The following is a 26,978-nucleotide window of genomic DNA, read 5'->3' as shown; positions in this document are numbered from 1 at the left end:
GCCTCCTCGGATCTCAGATTTTCCTAAATCTAGGAGATACAGATGGGTAAGCCTTCCTAACTAGGACTGTACTTTTTCAACTTCCCAAATGAGAGGTTGAAATGGAGTGTCGGCGCGCGGGCCTCGGCCGCCCGCGCGTCGCCCTGGCCGCGGGGCAGCCGCTGACCCGCCCTCCCGCTCCTCCCTCCCGCCGCGGGCGGGCCGCAGCCGCCCTCCTTGTCGCGCCCGCGCGCTCCCTCCTCCCCGTCAGCTACCAGCCAGCCGGGTCGCCGGCGGGCGCCAGGCCGCCCGGATGCCTGAGCCAGGCCCCAGGATGAACGGCTTCTCGCTGGGAGAGCTGTGCTGGCTCTTCTGCTGCCCGCCCTGCCCGAGCCGCATCGCCGCCAAGCTGGCCTTCCTGCCGCCCGAGCCCACCTACACTGTCCTGGCGCCCGAGCAGCGCGGCCCCGGCGCGTCCTCCACGGCCCCCGCTCCGGCTCCGGCAGCTGCGGCCCCGGCGCGTCCTCCACGGCCCCCGCTCCGGCTCCGGCAGCTGCGGCCCAGCCGGCGCCGCAGCAGCCTGAGGAGGGCGCGGGCGCGGGGCCCGGCGCGTGCAGCCTGCACCTGAGCGAGCGCGCCGACTGGCAGTACTCGCAGCGCGAGCTGGACGCCGTCGAGGTCTTCTTCTCGCGCACCGCCCGGGACAACCGGCTTGGCTGCATGTTCGTACGCTGCGCGCCCTCCAGCCGCTACACGCTGCTTTTCTCTCACGGCAACGCCGTGGACCTGGGCCAGATGTGCAGCTTCTACATCGGCCTCGGCTCGCGCATCAACTGCAACATTTTCTCCTACGACTACTCGGGCTACGGCGTCAGCTCAGGCAAACCCTCCGAGAAGAACCTCTACGCCGACATCGATGCCGCGTGGCAGGCGCTGCGCACCCGGTATGGCGTAAGTCCAGAGAACATTATCCTCTACGGTCAGAGCATTGGGACTGTCCCCACTGTAGACTTGGCCTCACGGTATGAGTGTGCTGCTGTCATTCTCCACTCCCCTCTGATGTCTGGTCTGCGTGTGGCTTTTCCGGATACCAGAAAAACCTACTGCTTTGATGCGTTCCCCAGCATTGACAAGATATCTAAAGTCACATCTCCTGTGTTGGTCATTCATGGTACAGAAGATGAGGTCATCGACTTCTCCCACGGCCTGGCGATGTATGAGCGCTGCCCCCGAGCTGTGGAGCCTCTCTGGGTAGAGGGAGCTGGGCATAATGACATAGAGCTTTATGCACAATACCTGGAAAGACTAAAACAGTTTATATCTCACGAACTTCCTAATTCCTGAAGAAAACAACGCGATCTTACCTCATTTACTGTGAACAGAAGAGTCCTCTGTTTTGCACATGCTTTAACTGGATAGCTAACTGGCCCATAACCACAAAGAAGTGCCCACCTTTAGGGTGCTCTGATCAAAGAGGTGAACAGACCTCAGTCTTTTGTATTAAGAGGTTGTTCTACTCAATTCCCACAATACATTAAACTGAGCAGCCGTGATTCCCAGCTTCGTTACCTACAGGAATGGGAATGAGAGCTGAGTGTGGGGAACATTTTCTAGTGCTGTATAAAGTGTGCTCTCATCTGTTTCATGCCCTTGCCCATCATTTCTCATTCATTGATGCAGGACTTGTCCCTCTCTTCCCCAATGTGCTCAACATTTGATATGTGGATCTTTCTCAGCCACTGGATTTACCCATTTGTGAAGCTGTGATGGTGTAACTGGAAAACCACTGTGGTGGCAATCCTTTTATTAATTTTTGTTAATGTGCTGATCTTTCCCCAAACACATAAGTTGAAGGGTGATTTACTGGAACTATCACGAGCAGCTTCATCAACTGTAACAATATAAATATAACTGGAAAATTCTTAAGCAAAAGGAAACTGGGGGTTTTTTTAAGTGTAAATTTATTACTAGCCAACAGAGTTTTAATATTTTGATTGTCTGGTTGGTCTATCAAAGAGCCTAGCTGACTTTCCTTCTGTGAAGTCCTCCTAATAGGCTTTTTTAAAGTACTGTACATATTTGCAATTACATTGTGCATAGATTCTTAATGGGTAGTTTTCTTTTGTCAGGCTACAACAAAAAACTGCAAATTCCTTGTTTGTAATGTAAATGATTGAATACATTTTGTTAGTATGTTTTTATTCCTATGTTTTGCTATTAAAAATTTTTATAACATTTCCAAGACAAAAATTCCAAGTTTATGCTTTGAAGAATTTATGTAATTAAAATTTCACTAAACTAATAATCTTTTTAGTTTAGGAGTTATTTGGGTTTTGACACTGGATTTGCGCCAAATGAGCATCAGAAATAGAAGATGCTTAAAATTGCTACACTACTTGTATTGGTTGGGGGTTTGGGTTTGGGGGTCCTTTGTTTTACTTATTTTCTTTTCAAATTTAAAAGCCTTAAATGTACTGTAAGCCTCAGATTGTTGTACAACTGGATTGCGGTTGATTGCCAGTTTGTGTACTGTTGCTTGGATGCAGCACAGTGGTTGGTAATGGAATAAAGGATGCATGGATCAGAAAAAAAAAAAAAAAAAAAAAAAAAAAAAAGAAATGGAGTGTCAAGGCCACCAGGCGCATCCCCGCCCTAGCAGCGGCTCCGACTGGCTCAAAGCTCGGGGAGGAGGGACAGGGCGGGAGGAGAGGAGCGTATTCTGACCAATCCTGTGGCTGGCGGGACCGCAGTTCCCGCCTCTGGGTGGCGTGCGCGTGCACCACGCACGCCGCTCAGCACGCACGCTGCGGAAGCGCGCGCGCAGGCCCAGCCCTCGTGGCCGCCGGCATTTTAGCTCCTGGTTCCGGCCGCACGGTGTGGACCGCTCGCTCGAAGAGTGCGAAGATGTCCAAGCGGCACCGGTTGGACCTGGGGGAGGATTACCCCTCCGGCAAGAAGCGTGAGGGGACCGATGGGTAAGCCAGGCCTGGGGCGCGAGGCAGCGGCTCGGGCTTTGTTGGGGTCCGGGCGGGGAGCGGGCCACGACCGGCGTGGCCGAGCAGGTCGCGGAGCCCCAGCCTTTGTTTTCTTTGGGGCTCCGTTCAGCGGCGGTCGGGGGGAGCGGCGCCGGTTCGGCCCGGCAAGGGCGCCGCGGATGTTGGCGGGGCCGGGTCGGGAGGTGGAGAGGCCTGTGGCGGCCACCAGGGCGCCGCCTCCGCCAGGCCCAGCCTGCCAGAGCCACTTTGGACGGAGCGGGAGCGGAGCGCGGACCTCATGGCTTCGGTTCCCGACTGAGGCCTGGCGAGGGTGGGGGAGGGCGCGGCGAGCGTTCGCGCCCAAGGGCACCGGGTTCCGGGCCGAGGGCCGGGAGAGGGCCTGGTAAGGGGACGGCGCCGGGCCGCGAGGGCGGGGAGCGCGTGGGTTCTCGTGTGGGCTGCGGCGGGGGTGGCGGGATTTGAGCGCGGAGTCCGGGGGCAGGGGGAGCGGAGGCCTGCGGGAGGAAGGCACCGGAAGGCTGCCTGGTGGGCCGGGGGCCGCGTCCCGGAGCCTAGGGGCGCATCGTGGCGGGAGAGCGCGTTCCTCCGTCCATTCAAACACTTCGGAGTAGACGGCAGGCAAACTTCCGTCTGCCGCCCACTCTCCCGCCATCTCCTTTATTTCCTGCTTTGGTGAAGACGGTGCTAGGGCTAGGAGTTGGCAGGCATACTTTTCCCCCCTAAGTTTTTATTTGAAGGAGCTTTTGAAATACGGAGACTTATTCAAGAAGTGGTTTTCATGCTCATGGCAAAATATCGCCATGTGGAGGTTGAGAAATACAAGATTCATAGGGTTCCGGATTCCTTTTCCTTAGCCATTCTCTAAAGGTACCGAGGAATTTAGCAATTAACTTGAGGAATTGTATCACAGTCATTTTCTGGTCCAGTCAGTGTGTGTTTTCACTCTTGAAGAGCAGAATTCTCAGGGTAATAGGCAAAAAGAAAAACCTCAAACAAAAGTTCGAATGTCCAAATACCTTGCATAATTTCATCAGTTTTCCACGTAATCTTTACTGTCAAGGTGGAGTATAAATCAGAATGGGATGTACTTTTTGATACCTAACGTATATTTAATTGTAAATACAGAAATATTTATGCTGTTTTATTTTTGTAGGTTTTTTAGAAATTATGATATTAGGTATAGTAATCATACAATAACATAATAACATAGCATCTTAGACTGCTCCCTCAAAAAACATGAGCACGTTTAAGCTCTGTCACAGACCCTTAGAGTTGGAAACAACTTTCAAAAGAGTATAATCAACTCCATTCAAGAAATGAGAAATGGAGACTCAAGAAATGAGAAATGCAGACGGGGTGGAGTTAAGTGGATTGTGCAAGTTAACAGTTTTATAGTGGAATCTGGAATGCTGCTTTTTGAATTTCCACTCTCTGACACACAGTCTGATACTGTACTTAGAATCATTACAGCTTGTTTTAGTGACATTTATAATAGGTTGGTAAAGCAGGGAACACTTGGTTCTTGATTTCCTTTCAAGTAAAAATAAAATTGCTTGTCGTTGGCTAAGATGCAGCTAATATCTCCAGTAAGAGGTCAGGTTGGATCAAAGTATACTGGAGAATTTCTACTGCTTTTAAATCTGTAAATAAAATCATGGGCTTTTATTTACTGAATGAACAGTGAATTCAGCATTTAAAGGCGTATTGTGTTTTGTCCATGGGCCAAACCAAGGATATAATTGTTTTGTATGAGTGTTAGCAGAGTGGAATGGACTGGGAATGAATGGCTGATACTTAATCTACATGGTGCTTTTCCTATGATGCTTAGATTCCATATTAACTGCCTTCTTTTGAGCCATTCCTAATCCTGGTTTCCCTCTCTTTGGTTCATTAATCATTCTTATGTTGTTTGCCTTTTATATTCCACTTACGTACCAGCATTTCCACAGTGCTGTTGCTGCCCCTCAGTCCTAAAACCTTTATGAATGATTTCTTTTTATGCTTCATTAAGGTGTTTTTTCAGGTGGGAAAATGTTAGACGTATTCTCTGTGAGCCCCTTTCAACCAAGAACCTGAGCCTGTGAGCTTTGTTAAGAATTGTTAGGGCTTTACTTTTTTGAAATGTGCATTTGCATGTGGTAACATTTTAGTGGTGTGATGTCTTAAAGCAGCTGAAAATGGTTTATTGGTTTTATTTTGCAGGATGAATATTTACGTCTAAGATTATTTTTAAGAAATTCATTTATATCTAAGTGTCCAATTTGGCATTTGTGTGAAGCGTGTGTGGTCATTGCCTTCCATAATCAGCAATATTTTTTTTTTCCAGTACATTGCAGTATTTGAGAAGATTTTATGATGTATAGCTTGTTTGGTGTGTGCTCTTAAGACATTCTCTTGAAGCTTAATTTTGTAATTAATCTTGAAAAAATAACATTTTTTTGGGGAAAGTCCTGTCTTCCCTTGTCCCTACCCATGCTGGGGGTTGAATCTAGGGATGCTTTATCACCAAGCTACACCTTTTTCGTTTTTTTGAGACAGGTTCTTGCTAAGTTGCTGAGACTGGTTTTGAACTTGAGATCTTCCTGCCTCAGACTCCCAAGTCACTGGGATTATAGGTGTGCATCAGTGTACCTGGTTGAAGAAGTTTAGTTTTCATTTACCAAATGTCTTTGTTTCATCTCTCTGTTTTCAAGTTTTCTTTTAAAATGAACCTTGACCAACATGTTCTTTGTGAATATAGGTATATGACTGATGGGATGTTACTTCGTGAAGCCATGAACGATCCCCTCCTGGAACATTACAGTGTGATAATTCTTGATGAGGCTCATGAAAGAACACTGACTACAGATATTCTCATGGGTGTTTTAAAAGAAGTTGTAAGACAGAGATCAGACTTAAAGGTGAAGTAGTTTTCTTTACCCATTTAGTTCATTTTGTGTGTATGCATGTATTAAAGTGGGAAATATCCTGATCATTAATCAGCTTTTTTAAAAAACAACTTCTAAAAGTAGTGTCCAAGTACTGCCTACGTTTTTACTTTGATGTGGCTTCATTTTAAACTTCACTTATATTTCTCCTACTTTTTAGTAATGTATTTTTAAACCAAATCTCTCTTTTCTAACCCATCTGATTCTTCATATTCTAACATTTTGTTTTGTTTTTTTTGATCATACTAGTCACTCTATTCATCATTAAGTGCAGACATCTCCTTAAAGGATCAGTTTTTATCCCTCAGATTTATGTCTGTCTTCCAACATAAACATCCAGGACGATCAACTCCTCAGAATTCTTGGGGTTTTTTGTTTTTTTTAACCCCTTCTTTACCACTTGTACCTTGGCCAGTGTTATTATGTTGATTAAGGTCTTAAAACCGTCTGAATAGTTTATATATATATTTTTTTTACATTTTTGACCCATAGTTTAGGAAGTTCCCCCTTTTGCTTTCTTGTGTGCGTGTACCATACTTTGAAACTTAAAACTCATCATCTCATCATTCCTTGTTAGTATGTGTGCTGTACAAGCACCATATAAGTACTATCACTGTTAAAAATTATGGATGAGCTGTCAGGGTTTCAGTGGAGAAATCTCATTTAAAATAAGAATTAAGAATTCTAGTGGAATGATGTATGAGGGAGACTTACAGTAAAATTTTATTAGTTTATATGATATATGATTTGTATGGGGCTGTGACCGCATAATCATGAAGTTCTGTACCTGAAAAGACTTTTTTTTTTTTGCTCTGCATTTGTACAAGTATAGAAGATCCTTGCTTATTTTAGGATTTTTTTTAAAGATGTGTGTATTAAAGATTATTTGGAAGAAGTGAGAAAATTTACACCTGGTCCACTAGTTAATATTGCATTTTTTCTTTTTCTTTCATGTGGAAACATGTTTTGTTTGAATAAATGTAGCAATAATCATGACATTAACGTGGTTCTCCATTAGTTCTTTCACAAACTTTCATTTGGTATGTTTCAAGGTAATTGTAATTTACTTACTTAAATAGATATTTCTAAATATCTTTGAATAAGAAGCTTTTACTGTACCTCAGTCTTTCTGTATTTCATTTTTAAAGTGGTTTATTTAAAGATCTTTATAGTTTTCTTTATAACTGTATATAGAACAGTAAATCAGTACTTTTCTGTTTTTTTCTTTGAGGCCATGAAAGAACTTAAAGGTGACTCAAGTAATTTACTGTTTTCTTTCAGGTTATAGTTATGAGTGCTACTCTAGATGTGGGAAAATTCCAGATTTACTTTGATAACTGTCCTCTCTTAACTATTCCTGGCCGCACGCATCCTGTTGAGATCTTTTATACTCCAGAACCAGAGAGAGATTATCTTGAAGCAGCAATTCGAACAGTGATCCAGATACATATGTGTGAAGAGGAGGAGGGAGATCTTCTACTTTTTTTAACTGGTCAAGAGGTACCGTTATTATTAGCCTTTGGCCTATCATTTCTGTTAAATGGCAACTTTAAACAATTTGGCATATATTAGCCATAGTTTCCTTATTGTGACATTTTTTTCCTTCATATTGATATATAAAATTTGTAACCATTTTTCTTTCTACTCTTAGGAATACTTTTTAAACCACTAATACTTTTGTGTTAGGGTTAATTATCCTGAGTGTTAAATGATTTTAGAATTCCAAGATTTAGCAAATTTTATCTTCACTTTGGAAAGGCCAGCAAACTGGGACATGAATTTGCATCACTGCTGCTATGATTTCAGGCAGTCTTCATCAGTTATTTAGCTTGTGTGTAGACTTAAGTGCCAATCAATCATCAAAAAACCTTATTTTGTGTTTCATCTTCCATGTACTCTTTGAGAATTGGGAGGATAGCATGTCTTCTTTAGAATTTACCGCATTTTGATATACAAATCTCAGTTGTCTTGTGTTCTAAATTCTTCCAATAGGGTGTTTTTAGACATGTGTTCTGACGTTCTCAAGTGGCTAAAGAAGTTCAGGAAAAACTATTTGGATAAAGCAATTTTAAAAAATGTTTTTGTAAATGGGTCTTAAAGTTTTTTGTTGAGTTTTGTTTATTTTCTAGAATGCACTAGAATTTTCTAGTATGTGCTCTTTAATATACATGCAAATCACTTAGACAACTTGGAGATTCTGATTCAGTGGGTCTTAGTGGATCCTGAGAGCCTGCCTCTAAGAAGCATGCTGGTGGTGCTGACTTTCCTTCAGGTCTTAGTGTCAGGGTCTAGAGCAGGTCCAACAGAACTTTTTGCACTGCTGGAAACATTCTATATTTGCACTTTTCACTGTGATCGCCACCAAGAAACAGGGCTTTTGAGCATTGCAAGGTGGCTAGTATGAGGAGAGACTAAATTTTAATTGTGTCTAAGTTTAAATAGTTAACACTTACTGACCCACATCCTGTTTTTGTATTTGCATGCCCACTGGTTAAGAATTTCTTTTACATTTTTAAAAGGTTATCTCTGATGAAAGAACCTGACAACTGAGATCTTAGATGAATGAAAAACTTAATGTGTTTTGGCATCCCAAAAGATCTGACTTCTCTTCTGGAACTTTTTTTTTCCTCAGGTGTGGTAGATTGCCCGCTTCTGGAAAACAATTCTTTTAAAACAAAGCAAATTCTTGTCTCTTTTCCAAACTTGCTCTAACAGATGAAGTTTGGGGATGAAATGTAGGAATCTGCATCTTCTGTAAACTCCTGGGGCCAATTTTATGTCCTTTTGGTTTAAGGGTCACTTTTCCACAGGAATAGTTTATAGTATGATGCCTCTGATATGATAATGACAGCCTAAACATTGTTAAGAAAAATTGCTGCCATTTGTCTCGATACCAAAGGTCTGCTAAGCAACAACATCTCTGCAGTAAATGTGAATTCTCATTTATGTTCACATTCTACAGGGATATTTGGTTGATAATCTTTGAGCAGATGTCATTGTTAAGAGCTATGAATGTTGAGTAATTTTTTTAATCTTTGGATTTCTTCTGGTTTGTCTTGATCATTTGTAATTTATAATTTGTTGGCCTTAATTTCCTTTCTTTAGAGCACGGTCTCTTGATGTGGATGCTATATGTATTATAGAACATCAATATCAATGCTTTACGCATCAGATGCATTGTTAATAGTAGAGATCTATTGGTATTGAATTTTCTTACTTTTTATTTATTTGAAAATGTCTATTCTGCTTTCAGTTTTGAAGAGTATTTATCCTGGATTAGCAGTTTTTGTCTTCTAGCACCTTAAACCTTTCCATTAACTTTAACCTCTCATTTCTGATAAGAAGTCAGCTATCATTTTAGTCATTTTTATCAATGCATAACACACCACATTTTTCTAATTGCCTTCACGACCTTTTTCCTCCTAATTGATTATTTACAGTTGACTCTGATGCATATAGATGTGATTTGCTTTGTAACTAACCTTAGTATTCACTGAGTTTCCTAAATCTGTTAACATCTTTTTTTGTTAATTTGGGATAATTTTAGCCATCATTGTCTTAAATATTTTTTTATGTACAATTTATGCCTCTATTCTTCTAGAAATCTAATTATATGTATGTTAGGTCACTTTGTACTGATAGTAACCAAGTCTCTATTTTTTTCTTTCTGATTTTTAGACCAGATAATTTTTATTAGTCTATCTCCAAGTTAACTTTTTGCTGTTTTTGCACTATACAATCTGATGATAGATTTGTTTCATGAATTTTTCATTTCAAATACTATACTTTTTATTTCTTTTAAAAGAAATTTTTCATTTATATGTTGACACCCATATCTACTTCTTCATTATGATTAAGCTTTTCTTTAACTCCTTGAAATTAGTTATAAAAACTATTTAAATTTTTTTCTGCTAATCCTAACATCTGGGTCAGCTCATGGAACTTTTTTTATATGTGATATTTTCTCTTGTGGTTCTCATTTTTCTATCTTCTTTGCATTCTGGCAAAATTTAATGATATTCTACATGCCTATAATCCCAGCGACTCAGGAGGCTAAGGCAGGAGTTCCAAGCTAATAAATTATGCATGGCACACATTGTTTAATTTTGCATGTAACTTCTTTTTAGTGCATTAATGAGGTTTTAGTGACATTGTCATCCAACACTTGGCCTTTGTTGTTCAGGGAATGCCTTCATGATTTTAATACTGGTTTTCCTATTCAGACTGTGGATTGGGTTTGAATATACTGTTATCAACCACCTGGTCATCCCAGTAAACTTATAGTTTGTGAAGCATTTGTTTCTCAGATTCATGACACTGTTAGAACCTGAAGTAGTAGCTGATGGGTATCTGTGAATTCTTTTTTTTTACTTGAAGTAGATTGTCTGAAATAGGCATATTCTCCTCTGTGTTTATTCTCCTCTGTGTTTATCCAAACCTCCCTGTCATGTGCACTACAAGTTACAATTTGGAAGTTACTGTATTAAAATTCTGTCTGTTCATGGTTCTAGAAGAGTGATGTTCTCTCCCAAACACTGGTTACTGCAGCAGCATTTTTAATGTTGTAAAATAAGAATAAAGGCTCTGAAGGCCAAAGATGTTAATTTCTCTTCAAAATGTGATGGTACAGGAAAGGTGTTATATGAAGGGGTGGTATTGCAGGGGAGCATTTTAAATTGCAGAAGTAAAAAAGTTATAATATAATTTTGATGAGTTTATTTTTATAGGGAAGATTTTTCTCCCCTGAAATTTTTTCTGGAATAGCAAAATGTTTCCATTATTAAAAATTGAAATTGTTAAAAAAAAAAAAGAGTTCAAAGCTAGCCTCCACATCTAAGGGATGCACTTAGCAACTCAATGAGACCCTGTATCTAAATAAAATGCCAAAAAAGGGCTGAGGTTGTGGCTCAATGGTTAAGCACCCCTGGGTTCAATCCCTGGTACCAAAAATTTTTTTTTAATTATATTCTGGTCATTTATAGATGATACATCATAGGAAGTCTGGATTATGTTGTCTTCCTATAAAGGATATTCTGTTTTATGTGTCATGCAGGCTAATTACTGGTGAATTGTTTTGATCATATTAGATTTGGTGGTATTATTATTATTATTATTATTATTATTATTTGGTTCCAGAGATTGAACTCAGGGTACTCAATTACTGAGCCACATCCCCAGACCTGTTTTGTATTTTATTGAGAGACAGGGTCTTGCTGAGCTGCTTTAGCACCTCGATTTACTAAGGCTGGCTTTGAGCTCGTGATCCTCTTGCTTCATCCACCTGAGTCACTGGGATTATAGGCATATTCCACCGCGCCTCACTAGGTTTGGTATATTTCTTTATTTCCATATTTCATGGTGCATTATACTTGTACATAATGGTGGGATTTGTTGTTATGTTTTCATACATATGTACAATATAGTGGTAAAACTTAGCCAATATCATTCTCGAGTATTTCTCTTTTACCTGCTTTCCTCTCTCCCCTGATGCCTTTCCTCTATTCTACTGATCTCCCTTTGATTGTCGTCAGATTCCTTTCACACACCCACACCTTTCTTTTCCTTTTTCCTTTCTGGCTGCCACATACATTTTCAGCATGAATCAATTTTGATTTCAAATTTAGGTCTACCATTTTTCCCTTTACTCTTTTGTGTGTGGTTCTTTTTGCTAAGGCTTATTTCTGAACTCTTAATTAAGTACCTGATATATTAGTGAAGCTGCTGAAATCTGACTCTGCTGGAAACCGAATTTCTTCCAACATTGCCATTTAGCATCATCTTCAGTCTCCTTTATAGCAGTCAAACTCTGCTAAGCCTTAAAGAGTCTCATCTGGTACATTCATATCAAAAATGAATTTCCTCCAGGCTTTTAGTATTCTCTCTCTAACATTACACACACATAATCACATTGCACCCACCATAAATAGCTCAGACATTCTTGTCCACAAAATTCCAACCACTATGGTAATCTTGCACTTTGATAATTTTCTCCTTAACTCAGTATGACCACCATCTTACTTGAGCTTCATCTCCCTAATTGTGTTTTGTGCACCAGGCCTACAGTCATGTCTGAAATTAATACCTGAAAATGTTTAGTTTTTCTAGTTTTATACTCTTTTGTGTCAGGAAAACAAATCTAGTACAGTAGATCTATAACAGTTTCAAGTAAAAATACTAACTTACTTATATCCTTGCCCATCAATAGTGGTAGAGGCACTTAGGTGAACTTACATAGAAACTGCAACATCTTATATACTAAACAACAATTTCATTGCCCATGGAACGCAAAATTAATTGAAAGAGTAAACCCCAAAATGGATATCTGAAAAATAAACTGGTCAAAATTAGTAAGGCAATCAGACTTACATAATTACCAATAGCACTAGCTTAAAAGTATGGGTCTACAATAACTAGAAAAATACATGTTAATGGCTAGAGTCATAAAAGTTTCTATTGTGATAGGCAGTCTCTAATGATGCTTTAATATTATATGATAGTTGTGAAATGATTACAAACTAATAATGAACATAATCTATTTGCAGATTAAAATGTTCTTCCCTGTATTATCTACAAAGTTTAGATGCACCTCAAAATGCCCTGGAAAAGAAATTTCTTAAGTCTCATCAAAATGAACTGCCAGGTTTTTTCCTCCATTTGACATGACACAGTGCCAAGATTTCTAGTCCTGAATACACACTTTCTATAGGGAAGAGACATTTATCTTGGCAATTAATAGATCATTTATCTCATTTCATACAGCCAATTTTAGTTGTAAGAAAATAAATGTTTATGTATTTATTCTGCTGACTTTAATCTATAATCTAATCAGGGATCAACAAACTTTTCCTGAAAAGAGACTGATAATAAATATATTAGACTTTGTAGGCAAGTCTTCATTGCCACTCAAGTGCCAGTGTAGCACAAAAACAGCCTAGACTGTGGGTAAATATAAGTTTCTGTGTTCTAATAAAAGTTTGTTTACAAAAGCAAGTGTTATTGTTGGACACCGTGGTGTGCCCCAACAGTCACAACTACTCAGAAAGCTGAGGCAGGAAGATTACTTGAGCCTAGGAGTTTAGGCCAGCCTGGGAAATAAGGAAGGAAGGAAGGGAGGGAGGGAGGGAAGAAGGAAGGAAGGAAGGAAGGAGAGGGAGAGAGAGAGGGGTAAGAATGAAAGGAAGGAAGGAAGGAAGGAACAATTTTAAAAAAACAGTGTCAGGCTCATCACTGTTCCAGAGTATTAATGTTTATGCTCACAATAGATGTTTGGCTAGGCTGTATACATATATACATACATACATACATACATACATGAAAGCAATTTTGTTCTTTTGTTTGCTTTCTTTTATTTTTTCCATTTTTTTTGTTGATACATTATAGTCATAAATCATGGCAGTATTTGTCGTTACATATTTCCACATGCACAATATAACACTACAGTTTGGCCAATATCATTCCCCAGTATTTTCCCTTCACTCTTCCCTCTCCTGGTCCCTTTCCTACACTCTACTGATCTCCTCTTTATTTTCACTTTCTTTTCCTTTTTCCTCTCTTGCTTCCACATCCGAGAGAAAACATATGCTCCCTTGATCTTATGAGTTTAGCTTATTTTGTGTAACAGAATGTTCTCAAGTTTCATCCGTTTTCCAGCAAATGACATAGTTCACCTTTATGGCTGAATAAAGCTCCATTGTGTGTATATGCCACATTTTATTTATTTATTCATCCTTGATAAGCACCTAGTTTGGCTCCATAGTTTGGCAACTGTGAATTGTGCTGCTATAAACATGGGTATGCATGTACTACTCTAGTATTATGACTTTAATTCTTTAGGATAAACATTGAGTAGTTGTATAGCTGGGTTATATGGTGGTTTCCTGCCTAGTCTTTTGAGGAACCTCCATACTGATTTCAATAGTTGTTATATTCATTTACAATCCTATAAACAGAGAAAAAAGTGTCCCTTCTTCTCCACATTCTCTCTAGCATTTATTATTGTTCATATTCTTTTTTTTAAGTAGTTGGACACAATACCATTATTTATTTATTTTTAATGTTGTGCTGAGGATTGAACCCAGGGCCTCGCATGTGCTAGACAAACAATCTGCTGTTTTTTTTTTTTTTTTTTTTTTTTTTTTTTTTTAGGAGAGAGAGGGAGGGAGGGAGGGAGGGAGGGAGGAGAGACAGAAAGAGAGAATTTTAACATTTTTTTTTATTTCTTAGTTTTCGGCAGACACAACATCTTTGTTTGTATGTGGTGCTCTGGATCGAACCTGGGCCACGCTCATGCCAGACAGGCGTGCTACCGCCTGAGCCACATCCCCAGCCCCAGCAATCTGCTGTTGAGCCACAACCCCAGCCCCGTATCGTTCATATTCTTGATGGCTGCTATTCTGACTAGAGAGAGATGAAAGCTCACTGTAGTTTTGATTTGCATTTCCCTAATTGCTCATGATGTTGAACATTTTCATAGATTTGTTGTCCATTTTTATTTCTTCTTTTGAGAAGAATCTGTTTAATTCATTTGCCCAATTAAGCTAGGTTATTTGAGGTTTTGGTATTAAGTTTTTTAAAGTTTCTTATATAGTCTGGGTATTAATCCTGTGTCAAAGAGTAGTTAGCAGGGCTGGGGATGTGGCTCAAGCGGTAGCACGCTCGCCTGGCATGCATGCAGTCCAGGTTCGATCCTCAGCACCACATACAAACAAAGATGTTGTGTCCGCCGAAAACTAAAAAATAAATATTAAAAAATTCTCTCTCGCTCTCTTTAAAAAAAAAAAGAGTAGTTAGCAAATATATTTTCTCCCATTCCGTAGGTTCTTTCTTCATGTTACTAATTGTTTCCTTTGCTGTGCAGAAGCTTTTTAATTTGATGCCATTCTGTTTATTAACTTTTGTCATTATTTTCTGAGCTTTAGGAGTTCTAATAAGAAAGTCATTGCCTGTACCTATATGCTGGAGTCTCAAACCTATATTTTCTTCCAAGGATTTGCATAGTTTCTGGTCTAATTCCTGGGCTTTTGATCTCTTTCAAGTTTGTACAGGGTCTAGTCTTATTTGTCTACATATGGATAACCAATTTTCCTGGCACCATTTGTTTAAAGACTGTCTTTTCTCCCAATATGTTTTTGGCATCTTTGTCAAGAATCAGATGACTGTTAATTGTGTTGGATCTTTTTCTGTGTCTTCTCTTCTTTCCCATTGGTCTATGTATCTGGTTTTATGACAGAGCCATGCAGTGGTTATTTCAATAGCTTTGTAGTATAATTTGAAGTCAGGTATTGTGATGATGCCTCCAGCTTGCTTATTGACTTAGAATTGTTTTGGCTATTCTGAATATTTTATTCTTCCAAATGGATTTCAGGACTGTTTTCTCTAGGTCTGGAAAAATGACATTTATTATTATTATTATTATTATTATTATTATTATTATTTTAAGTTTATATATGACAACAGAATGTATTACAATTCATATTACATATATAGAGCACAATTTTTCATATCTCTCGTTGTATACAAAGTATATTCACACCAATTCGTGGGTATTTTGATGGGAATTGCATCAAATCTGTATGTTGCTCATAAAACCAATTTCAAACATATACAATCATATTAGTAGTGATTTTAGTGTCCAAAAAGAGATCTACTAAACAATAATTACTGGGCTGGTTTGGTGACTTGTAGTCCTAACTACTCAGAAGGCCAAGCCAGGAGGATTGCTTGAGTCCAGGAGTTGGAGATCAGGTTAGGCAACATAGCAAGACCCCCATCTTAAAAATAATAATAATTACTGATGTCAAAACACATCTCAATCATTATGATAGTCACTAACTCTTCATTGTTTTCCTTGAAACTCTAATATACAATTAGTGAATGTCAATTTAGGACTAATTGTGCTGTTTTATAGTGGAGAAAGCTGATTATAATAGTAAATGAAATCAGCTATCATGAACTGATTTGTGTTTATTTAATTACAGTTATCATGCTGATGACTCTACATATTAAGTCTCCACCTATAGTCCCCTAGGTGCTAATTTTCAAAACACGAGTTTTCATTAAAAATAAGAAAAAAAAAACCCTCCATATGCATTTCAATAATTCAAATTGTATCATAATTTGACTATTAACACAAGGGAAAATCAATGCAACTAATTCTGATTTAAATTCAAGATTACACAGTGCAAAAGAGGAAATAGTCTTGGAAAGGGAAGTAGAAAAATGTAAGATACCTCTTAGAGGTCAGAAAAAAGAAATTCAAAAATGTGATTTTTTTTAAAGGTAGTGTTAACTTGAAGTGGAAAACAAAAAGCAAAAAACCTTTGAAGCAAAGTCAGTTGTGTTTACAAGGGCCTTTGAGTTTCTTTGATGTTTTAGTGATTCTGGTTTTTAAAATGTTGATCTGTGGAGGATGGGCACAGGGGATTGAATCTAGGTGCTTAACCACTGATCCACATCACCAGCCCTTTTTTAACATTTTTTTTTTATTTTGAGATAGGAAATCCATAAATTACTTAAGGCCTTGCTAAATTGCTGAGGGTGACTTTGAACTCAAGATCCTCCTGCCTCAGCCTCCAGAGCCACTGGGATTACAGTGTGCATCATGAAGCCCGGCCTTAAATGTTGATTTTATAATCCTTTGTTTTTAGCTGATAAGAGAAATTACAAAATACAGAATACTTGCAAACTACAAAATATAGGATACTTACAACTAAAGTTGCTTTGTTAAATTATCAGAGTTTAACTAACGTTTCAAGCAGTGACTCTCAAACTGGGAGAGTGATACTAGTCTTATCAAGAGAAGTTTAGAAATGCCTGGGGGCATTTTGTTGTTGTTTCACCATGACTGAGGAAACTACTAACTTTTTTTGGCCAGGCCCATAGATAGTATATAACCTTCAGCTAGTAGGAATAGTCCAAACCGAAGTACCAATAGAGTTCTATCAAGAAACCTTGGTGCAAAGAAGTAATCTACCAAGGAAAACACAGTTGCAGTTAAGTAAGAGAACAGAGCAGGTGCTGGGTGCAGTGCTGCATGCCTGTAATCCCAGTGGCTCTGGAGGCTGAGGCAGGAGGATCGTGAGTTCAAAGCCAGCCTCAGCAAAAGTAAGGCCCTAAACAATTCAGTGAGACCTTATCTCTAAATAAAATACAAAATAGGGCTGGAGATGTGACTCAGTGGTCTAGAGCCCTTGAGTTCAATCCCTGTTACCAAAGAAAAATAGACCACCCAGGTGACTTGTTTGTACCAGTAGGTCTACCTAAAATGAAAAGGGATTTTATGCAGTCAAATTGTTTTATTATCCATTTAAATATAATTCTTTATTTCTTTATGTTTGTCAAGAAGTAAATATATTTAAGATAACAATAAAAAATAATAAAAGAATGACAAGTGTAGGAACCTAATGATGACTTACACTTTTTGATTACAGACTTGAGATTCATCTGAAATGACAATGCAATCCCTAGCTATTGCAACAGAAATCTTAACCTCTGAGTGAAAAAAAAGAGGGATGTTGAGATACCTTCAATCATCTTTTCTCACTTCTGCGTAAGTACCAAGAGAGGTTGGCTAAAAATATTTTAAAACCTAAAACATACTATTAAACTTGGCTTTTCTTTAAAATAAGTGCAAGTATATGATATGGCCTAGTATTAATTTACAATCCCTACTTTCTTATGCTGCGACTGTCTTTAAATGTGCCCAGTTTGAACTGAGATGTGCCATAAGTCAGATATCAAAGACGTATTATGAAGAATGTAAAATAACAGTTATATTTTTATTTTGATTACAAGTTAAAAGGATGACATTTTGAATATATTGAATTATGTAAAATGTATTATTAAATGAAGCTCATCTGTCTTATTTTTTAAAATATGACTTCTAGAAAATTTAATTTACATGTAGAGTTAATATTATATTTCTATTGGTGGTTCTAAGGGATCAGTGAGAAATAAGAGAAAGATCATGTTCAGATTCTCTATTTCATCATTTGGGTTTGATGTCATTCACTGATCCTCTTATATATTCCAAACCATTTCAAATTTCATGTGGATTTGGGTAAGACTGAGCTTTCATACTAATTGCAGAGAACTTACTTTCCCATATATGTTTGTTCAGTGTCCCCCACTGAGTATAGTCTTCATAATAGTGTTTATGGTCCTGTTTCTAATTTTATACTGCATGCATCAGTTAAAATGCTGAAGATTCAGGAGGGTTTGCTTTGCTTCAGTGTATGCTCTGGTAGACTATATGTTATCCCGAAGAACATATTTTCTCCTCCACTCTCCGTGTCTCCTCCAAGAGGTGCTTGTGATCTTCCAAGCACACTTTGGGAGGATGTTATCAGCCTTACTTTGTTTCAGTGAGAAGAGAACAGTTTCCAGAGTCGGAACTATCTAAAAATGTCTCCTTAGTGATGAAAGCATTTATTGCCAAGACTTTTGTTGCTTTGTCAATTGTCTATATTGGCTGTAACCGCCAGGATTTTGCTGTTTAATTATTTAAACCACATAAATGGGCAATCTTTCATATATTATCTCTATTTCTTCTTTAAAAATGAATTATAAAATTTTAACTTTGACCCATATTTGTATAGATGAAATATCTGAGACTCAGAAAAGTTAATGATTTGCCTATAGTCACACAATTAGACTTCTGACTCTTACTACAATCCTTTTGGCTATATTCCTTACTTCTGCTGTTGTTCTGGTAAGGAAGTAATTTATATTTCTGAAAACTAAATGGATAAAGCCCAACAGTGCACTGTGGAAATTGAGATGTGCAGGCCACAAGTCCCCAATATCTGTTCTGCGTTTATTTCAACACACCAAATGTTTGACCTCCGTGAAAAGAATGCCAAGGTAAATTAGGCAGAACCAGAAACAGGAACTCATATACATGCCATATATTAGTGGCAATTTCAGATGTTTGAGTTTCTTTCTTTGTACAGTTGAAAGTGGAATAATATTTGTCAGGGCTAGACAAACAGTAGATGCTGGCAGAAGACCTTGCCTTGTATATGACTCACTTCCATTAGTATAGTACACTTCGACATGACTTTTTAATTGTGGGGAGTGCCTCAGCCCTACTGGTCATGCCCAGCCTAAACCTCCATCTTCCCTGGATTTAAGGACAAGATACTTGTTTAAATTCCACTTAAGTTATATGATCCCTTTACTTAAAGTCTAATATTTTATGCATTTTTATTCTATTAAGTCTAAATCCTTATGCTTGATTTTCAAGGAAATTCATAATCTGACCTAAGCACACAAATATGTCATCCTTTATAGAATCCTTTCCTCTTAGCAAAATGAGATGTCTTTACTGTCCTTTAAACATACTTCTTTCTGCTGAGTCTTTCTTATGCTGTTTAATTCACTTGCCTTTTATTCTCTTTTTAGAATCTGAATCCTATGTACTTATCCAGGTCTAGCTCAAATCCCAAGACTCATCTCTTACGTTTAACTCTTTAGTGCTTACAATTTGTACCAAAATAACGTTTTAGCATTTATTTTGTGGCAGGGTAGGGCCCTTGCCACCCTCCCACTACACTAACTTTTACAAAGGAGGAAACTGGTGTTACCAAGAAAGACCTGTTATTTTTTAGGAGTTCCCACTCTCGGGATTATAATGAGGATCTAGAGTCACCTCCACCCTTGGAGATAGATCCAAGCTTGGGGTCCTTCGGCACAGGTGTAAAGGTTGATCCATTGCCTAAACCTCTTACACTGGCACAGAAGATGATGTACACACACACACACACACACACACACACACACGCCAAAACTCAGGAAGGGAGGGAGGGAGGGAGGGAGGAAGGAAGGGAAAGAAGGGAGGAGACCCTTTGAATCCATTGAGAAATGATACTGTTCTGATCGATTTGTTGTCATTTTCTGACTTACCATATTGTGATCAAGCATAGTGCTTTTATTTTTATTATTTTTTTACTAAGACCTTTACTAGGATTCACCTGGTTTATAACTTTCTACCTTTAAATATAACTGAATCTGCTGGAAGGTGGTGGCAGAATCTGTAATCCCAGATATTCAGGAGGCTGAGGCTGGAGGATCGCAAGTTTGAGGTAAACTTGGGGAACTAAGCCAGACTCTGTTTCAAAATAAAAACTAAACTGGGCATGTTGGCACACACCTGTAATCCCAGCGGCTCAGAATGGTGAAACAGGAGAATTGGGATTTCAAAGCCAACCTTAGCAACTTAACGAGGCCCTGAGTAACTCAGTGGGACCTATCTCTAAATAAAATACAAAAGAGGCCTGGGGATGTGGCTCAGTGGTTGAGTTCCCAAGAGTTCCATCTCTGATAGCAAAAAAAAAAAAATTAATAATAAATGAATAAATAAAATAAAAAAGGGCTGGGGATGTATGTAGCTCAGCAGTAGAGCACCCCTGGATATTTGTACTAGGGAGTACAAAAAAAAAAGAATTTTCAATGCATATTACTTTTTGTCTAGTTTATTTCATTCAGAATCTCCCTGTTTTTGCTATTATCAATAGTTCTTTATTCTTGCTAAGTATGTTTCCAAAATTTATTATCTATTTTCCTATTGATATACATTGGGGATTTTTTTAAGTAAACCAGGTTATATTTATACAGTGGAAAATTATTAAGCAATGAAAATAAGAAGTACATTCACATTCAACAACTTGGATAAATCTTATAAAAATACATATGGAGGTAAAAAAGCCACATACCAAAGAACACATGTGTATGATTACACTGTATAAAGTAACAAAAGAGGCAAAACTAATCCTTGTTATTAGAAGTTAAAATAGTGCCTAACTCTGGGGGAGCGGAGGGAATAATTAGGGGAGCAATGAGAAAGGGCTCATGAAGGTGCATTTGATGTCCAATTTCTTGACCTGGGTTAGTGTTCAGTGGATATGTTTACTTTGTGATAATTCATTGTGCTATACGTGATTTTCTTTTGTCTGTTATATTTAATAAAAGAGAAGCTCTATTAACAGTGAAAAAATCAATCTCTACATTCATGTAATAGTAATCAAATGCCTACTATATGGTTAATATGAGTATAAGGGTTCTGAGGCATGTAAGACAGACATCTTCCCACAGTCCAACATTGGGGATTTTTTGATCATTACAAATAAAACCACCATGAATAGTTGTGCACAAGTCTCAGTGTGGATGTATGCTTTTATTTCTCTGGAGTAAATATCTCGACAGATGTGATTTAATTTTTAAAGCAACTGCCAAACAGTTTTCTAACAGTTTGTGCCATTGTTTATACTACATGTTATAGTCTGCAGTTCTAAGAGAGATACCATAGTCTTCATCTTTGTCAACATTTGTTATGATGAGTCTTAAATTTTTTTCCATCCTACTGTATGTGTAATAACATTGCAATTTTGATTTACATTTCAACTTATGTTGGATATCCTTTCATGTGCACATTCACCATATTTGTATCTACTTTGGTGAAGAAAAAAAATCTTCTGCCCATCTTTTCAAATTGGGTGATTTTTCTTATTAATAAGTTGTAAGAATCATTTGTATATCCTAGATATCATTCTCTTGAGAGATATATGTTTTGCCAATACTTTGTCCTAGTCTGTCAGCTTACCTTTCCACTTCCGTAACAATAAATATAGAATAGACAAAGTTTGTTGTTGTTGTTTTTGGTACTGGGGATTGAACTCAGGGTCATACCACCACTGAGCCACATCCCCAGACCTATTTAGTATTTTATTTAGAGACAGGGTCTCACTGAGTTGCTTAGTGCCTCACTTTTGCTGAGGCTGGCTTTGAACTTGCCATCCCCCTGCCTCAGCCTCTTGAGCCACTGGTATTACAGGTATGCACCACCACGCCCAGCATGAGACAAAGTTTTTAAGTCTGATTTATTTCTGAGATGAGAGAGAGAAAAAAGAGAGCATGAGGCAGAGAGAGCTAGTTAGTTTTAAAAGTCTCTGCCAAGCAGCTTTTTATATTTTCTTCCAGAAGTTGTATAGGTTTAGCTGCTACATTTAGGTCTGTAGTCTATTCCTACCAGTAGTGTGTGAGGGCTCCCATTGATCTTTTTGATTATAACCATCTTAATAGATGTGAAGTAGTATCTCACTGAGGTTGTACATTTCCCTAATGGTGCTGGGTATCCTTTCATTTGCTTATTTGCTTTTGCATATTTTCTTTGGAGAAATGTCTATTCTAATTTCTTGCCATTTGTCTTTTCATATTGAACAATAAGAATTGCTTGTATATTCTAGGTAGTTATATTCTAACTACATGAATTGTAAATATTTTCTTCTATGATTGTGTTTTCACTTTCTTCGATGGTAGCCTTTAAAAGTTTTAAATTTTATGAAGTTCATTACTTTATTATTTTTTTCTTTTGGTGCTTGGGCCTTTGGTGTCTTAACTACAAAGTCATTGTCTACTCCAAGATTTACCTTAATTCTTTTGCATTAAAGACTACATCATTTTGAAATATATTTTCATTTGGAATGCAATTCTAGGATGTCAGTGTTTTTTTCTTTCAGAACTTGAAAATGTTGATGTACTGTTTTCTGGTTTGCATGGTTCTTGAATGAATTTTGACATTTTACTTTCACTCCTTTGTACATAATGGTATCTCTTTTCTGTAGATGCTTTTCAATTTTTTTCTTAGCACTGGTTTTAAGCATTCGGTGTATATTTGTGTCATCTTTGTCATTTTTCTTATTCATTGAGCTTTTTGAATCTGAGTGTTCATCAGATATAGAACATTTTTATTTATTATTTCTTCAAATGTGTTTTTCCCACCTCTTTTAGGAACTACCATAACATATATATTGGACTGGTTGAAGCTGTGCATACTGATGCTTTGTTCAGTTAAGTCTCTTTCTCCGTGTTTGATTTTGGAGTCTTTATCACTGCATATTCAGTTTGTTGATATTGACTTCTTCAATGTCGAATCTGCTGTTAATCTCATTCAGTGTAATTTTCACCTTAGCCATTGTTTTTTCTGATTTTATCTAATTTTATCTGTTTTATCTAATTCAGACATTTTTATGTCTTCTTTTTTCTCCTTTACATGCTTATGCTTTTCCATAGCATCTTGAACATATGGTATACAACTGTATTAATGTCCTTGTATAATAACTCTATCACAGTGCAATTAATGATCATTTCTATTAATTTTCTTTTCAACATGGGTTATATTTTCCTACCTCTTTGCATGCCTCATACATTTTTATTGGATTCCAAACATTGTGAATTTACCTTGTTGAATACTGTATATTTTGTATTCTTTTAAATATTCTTGAGCTGTGTACAGCTTTTTTGCTGAACTATCTTGGAAACATATTTTGTATTCTTTTAAATATTCTTGAGCTGTGTACAGCTTTTTCTCTGAACTATCTTGGAAACATTTTTATCTTTTTAAGATTCTGCTAGACAGGGGTTACCTTCAATCTTGGGCTAATTTTTCCCTTTTACTGACTATGTTTCTTGATGCCCTTTTATTATAGATTTTCCATTCTAACTGGTGATTACAAAAATTGATCTCCATGCCAACAATCACCACCACCTTCCATTCTGTTCCTTTCTGAAAGTTCTTTCTCTGGCCTTACATGTGTGCCCATTGTTACATAGCCACAGACTTCAGGGGAACCCTCCATAGATGTCTAGAGAGCTAGTGCATGTACACACTCTCCCTCCCTCTGCAGTTCTCTACTCTCTCCTTTATTCTGCTCTGGGACTTCTAGCTGTGTCGGTCTCTTCAACTCAGGAGATTTTCTATTTGAGTTTCCCTTCTCTGGATGTGGCCTGAAAAATTCTTTCCAGGGAGTAAATTGGGATAATCCTAGCACTCATCTCTCATGCTTAACTTTATCTTAGAGGTCACTCTTATGCTGCTTATTATCTAATATCTGAGAACTGTTGTTTGTATTTTGTCCACTTTTTTTTTCCAATGTTTCATATGCGAGGGTAAATCTGTTGCCCCTCTTGGAGAGATTTAGTCTTCCATAAATGTTTAACACTATTCTCTGGCACATCATTTACAATAGATGAGGTTCTTCCTGGTAACAGCAGCATTAGGCCTACTGAATGCTCCTAGGCAAGTGCCTTCACAAATTTCCAATGGTATATGTTGTTATGCTGCCAATTATTTGTTTCAGATACGTTTTTCTTGTCTCATTTAGATTGTACTCTGACATTAGGAACACTTCATATCTTAGAATTTTATGTCCCTGCCACCCAAACTGGTCACATTTACCTTTAACAATTACTCAACCCTTACCCCGTAAGAATTCCCTTTGAGGTATTAAAGAATAATGCACTTGAGATTATTTATCTCCAGGCCAACAATCACCACCACATTCTATCCTGTTCCTTTTCTGAAGGTTTTTAATATAACCTTATATTAAACATCATGTTAAACATGAATGCCACATATTTAAATGCTATGAGTAAAAGTGAATGCCGATTCATCCACTAATTGTATGTATCCTGGTAGAAAGAACTACCACTACCTTATTGTGGCCAGTTGAGAAATTTTCTTCTCATTATCCACCAGACTAGTTAATATGTCTTTAAGGCAATAAGTTTAAAAACTAATACTGATGAATCAAAATATTGAAAACTCTACAAACTAAGCAGCTAGTTCTTCAGTAACTGGAAGCACTGACTATGCATATAGAAGTATATCTGATTATGAGTCAAAGTAAATATCAAGAAGGTAATATGCAATTAGATCATTTTGCTATTCTGATTTTTCCACCAATGAATTATCATTAATTTATTCTACAATAAGAAAAATTCTACAACATACCATATTCTATAATAAGAAAAATAAGAAAAAATTAAAACTAGTTTTAAAAGATCTACTTAAATATTCCAGTATCATGTAACCAAACAACTACTCTCCACACAAGTATGTTTTTATTCAACAACAAACACATTCAGGGGTACATTCCTGGAGTTGAGGATGCATGCTGCTGAGAGGTGGACCTTAAATGCCTTGTTCTCATAGCTTATTTCCTCTCAGTACTATTTATATATGGGGGCTTAATAGTTAATATATGTGTTTAGGTTAATAGTGTAGTATATTTATAATATTATTGGAACCATGAGTTTATCCAACAAATCATTTGTTAACTCTCTCATACATTCTAGGCATTTCCCTAGTCACTGATGTAACAGTAGTGAACAAAACAACTAATTTCCTGCTCGTGTTGGAAATTGTGTTTGAGGTTGGGTCAGAGCAGTCAAGTAGATAAACAAATGTAAGGCAAGTGGTAAGAGAAGTCTGAAGTGGTAAGGCAAGTCTGAAGAGAAAGAAAGGCAGGGTAATGGGCTTGATAGTCATGGCAAGAGGCTCTATTTTATGTAGGATGGCCAGGGAAGGCCTTTATCACATGAAATGCCACTCTTACAGAGACATGATAAAGTGAGGGGGCAGTTAGCGAGTCAGATGATTTGGGGAGTTAAGGTTGAGGCAAAGTTGCAAGTGTAAATGCTCTGAAGCAGGGGTGGGCTTGGTGTATTTAAATGGAACTAACAGACAAGAGAAGAATGTTAGGAAATGGGGAGAAAAGGATGAGGGGAGTCACATTGAATAAGAACAGTCCATAATAAGGCAGGGCAGTCCATAATAAAGTCATGGCTTTTTTTCCTGATACCAGAGATTGAACCCCCAGGGGCACTTAAACACTGAGCAACACCCACAGTCCTTTTTAAAATATTTTATTTAGAGACAGGGTCTTACTGAGTTGCTTAGGGACTCACTACATTTCTGAGGCTGGCTTTGAACTCAGGATCCTCCTGACAGCCTCCTGAGCTGCTGGGATTACAGATGAGTACCACCAGGCCTGGCTAAAGTCATTGCCTTTTATTTGGAAATGGGAAGTTATAGGAAGATTTTGAGCAGAGAGACACAATCAAATTTATATTTAAGAATATCACTCTAGTTGCCATCAGGACAATAGATATTGGGGAAAATGAGGGCAGAAGCAAGGACAGAAGAAGGCTATGGGAATCATTCAGGTGACTTATGATGTGGGTTTGGCCTGTATATTGGCTTAGCAGATGCAGAGGAGTGGTCAGATTCTGGGCATGTTTCAAATGCTTATTTGGAAAGAAGGAAGTCAGAAAAATAAATAAATAAAATGCTGTATAATTTATATCAAAATTCTAGAAAATGCAAAACAATCTATAATGACAGGAGATGTTTGGAGACAGCCCAGAAAAGGAGAGGGGAGGGATTACAAAGAAGGATGAAATACTCTTTTGATTTTGGTGATAGTCTCATGGGTATATTCATGTCAAAACTTATCAAATCGTACACCTTAAACGTGCAATTTATTGTAGGTTAACTATATCTCAATAAAATTATAAAAATAAAGACATAATATTGTCTAATGGACTGGAGTTGGAATGTGAGAGAAAAGAGATCAAAGATGGTCTGTAAGTTTTGGGCTTTGAGCACCTGGATAATGGGAATTAAATTGTCATTCTTATTTCTGAGATATAGGGAAGACTGAAAGGAGCAGATTTTGAGAGAAAAATGAGTTCAGTTTTCAACATGTTGTTAGAGATGCCTACTAGATACATTTTATAACATAATAAATACATGGTAGAAAAGAAATGAAGAATGACTCAGATAGACAGTTTCTCTGTATGATCCACTGGTTCTCCAGAAAGCGCAGAAGTACACTGGACCAACGGGGACCTCTCATGGCCCCTGTAGACAAATGTTTGTGCACACCTTTTTTCCATCGTTTTCTTTATTTAACATTATGAACATGGTGGATTACATTCTTTTCTCTAAGTTTTAAAGATTCAGTTAATTTGGGGAAACAACTGATGGGTTCATTGTTGGAGGTTGATGAATAACCTTAGCAGAGACTATAGTAACAAGCCCTTGGTCACAGACAAATGAGAATGGCTCCACCCAGGATGGGAGCATTGCAGACACTCTTCCTTGGGTTGGCTAGCTTGTGCCTTCCCCCCCCCCCACCCTTAACTGTACATATCAGTAATTCAGCTATATTATGATTTAAATCATATTTTGTTCCTCTTGTCAGAAAGTACAATTGCTTGTTAGTTGATAGGTTGTGAT

General features: G+C 37.9%; 2 protein-coding genes across 2 annotated transcripts in view; both read left to right on the top strand.

Moving 5' to 3' along the window:
• The first annotated feature begins 263 nt into the window (after nucleotides 1-263).
• On the top strand, nucleotides 264-2,026 carry LOC308646055 (alpha/beta hydrolase domain-containing protein 17C-like). Its single transcript, XM_081288590.1, is given in 2 exon segments — nucleotides 264-536; nucleotides 539-2,026. Coding segments are annotated over 2 exon segments (1,029 nt in total). The 5' UTR covers nucleotides 264-292; the 3' UTR covers nucleotides 1,324-2,026.
• An 851-nt stretch (nucleotides 2,027-2,877) lies between these two features.
• Nucleotides 2,878-26,978, top strand: part of LOC308648431 (transport and Golgi organization protein 1 homolog) — a 48,005-nt gene continuing 23,904 nt past the window's right edge. The window contains exons 1-4 of the mRNA XM_081293169.1: nucleotides 2,878-2,954; nucleotides 5,716-5,875; nucleotides 7,184-7,402; nucleotides 17,332-17,450. The gene's annotated coding sequence lies outside the window, so the exon portion shown is untranslated. The remainder of the gene's footprint in view (nucleotides 2,955-5,715; nucleotides 5,876-7,183; nucleotides 7,403-17,331; nucleotides 17,451-26,978) is intronic.

The sequence above is a fragment of the Spermophilus citellus genome (assembly GCF_964194105.1).
Source record: "Spermophilus citellus genome assembly, chromosome: 4".
Lineage (NCBI taxonomy): Eukaryota > Metazoa > Chordata > Mammalia > Rodentia > Sciuridae > Spermophilus > Spermophilus citellus.
This window is presented reverse-complemented; position numbering and strand designations above follow the sequence as displayed.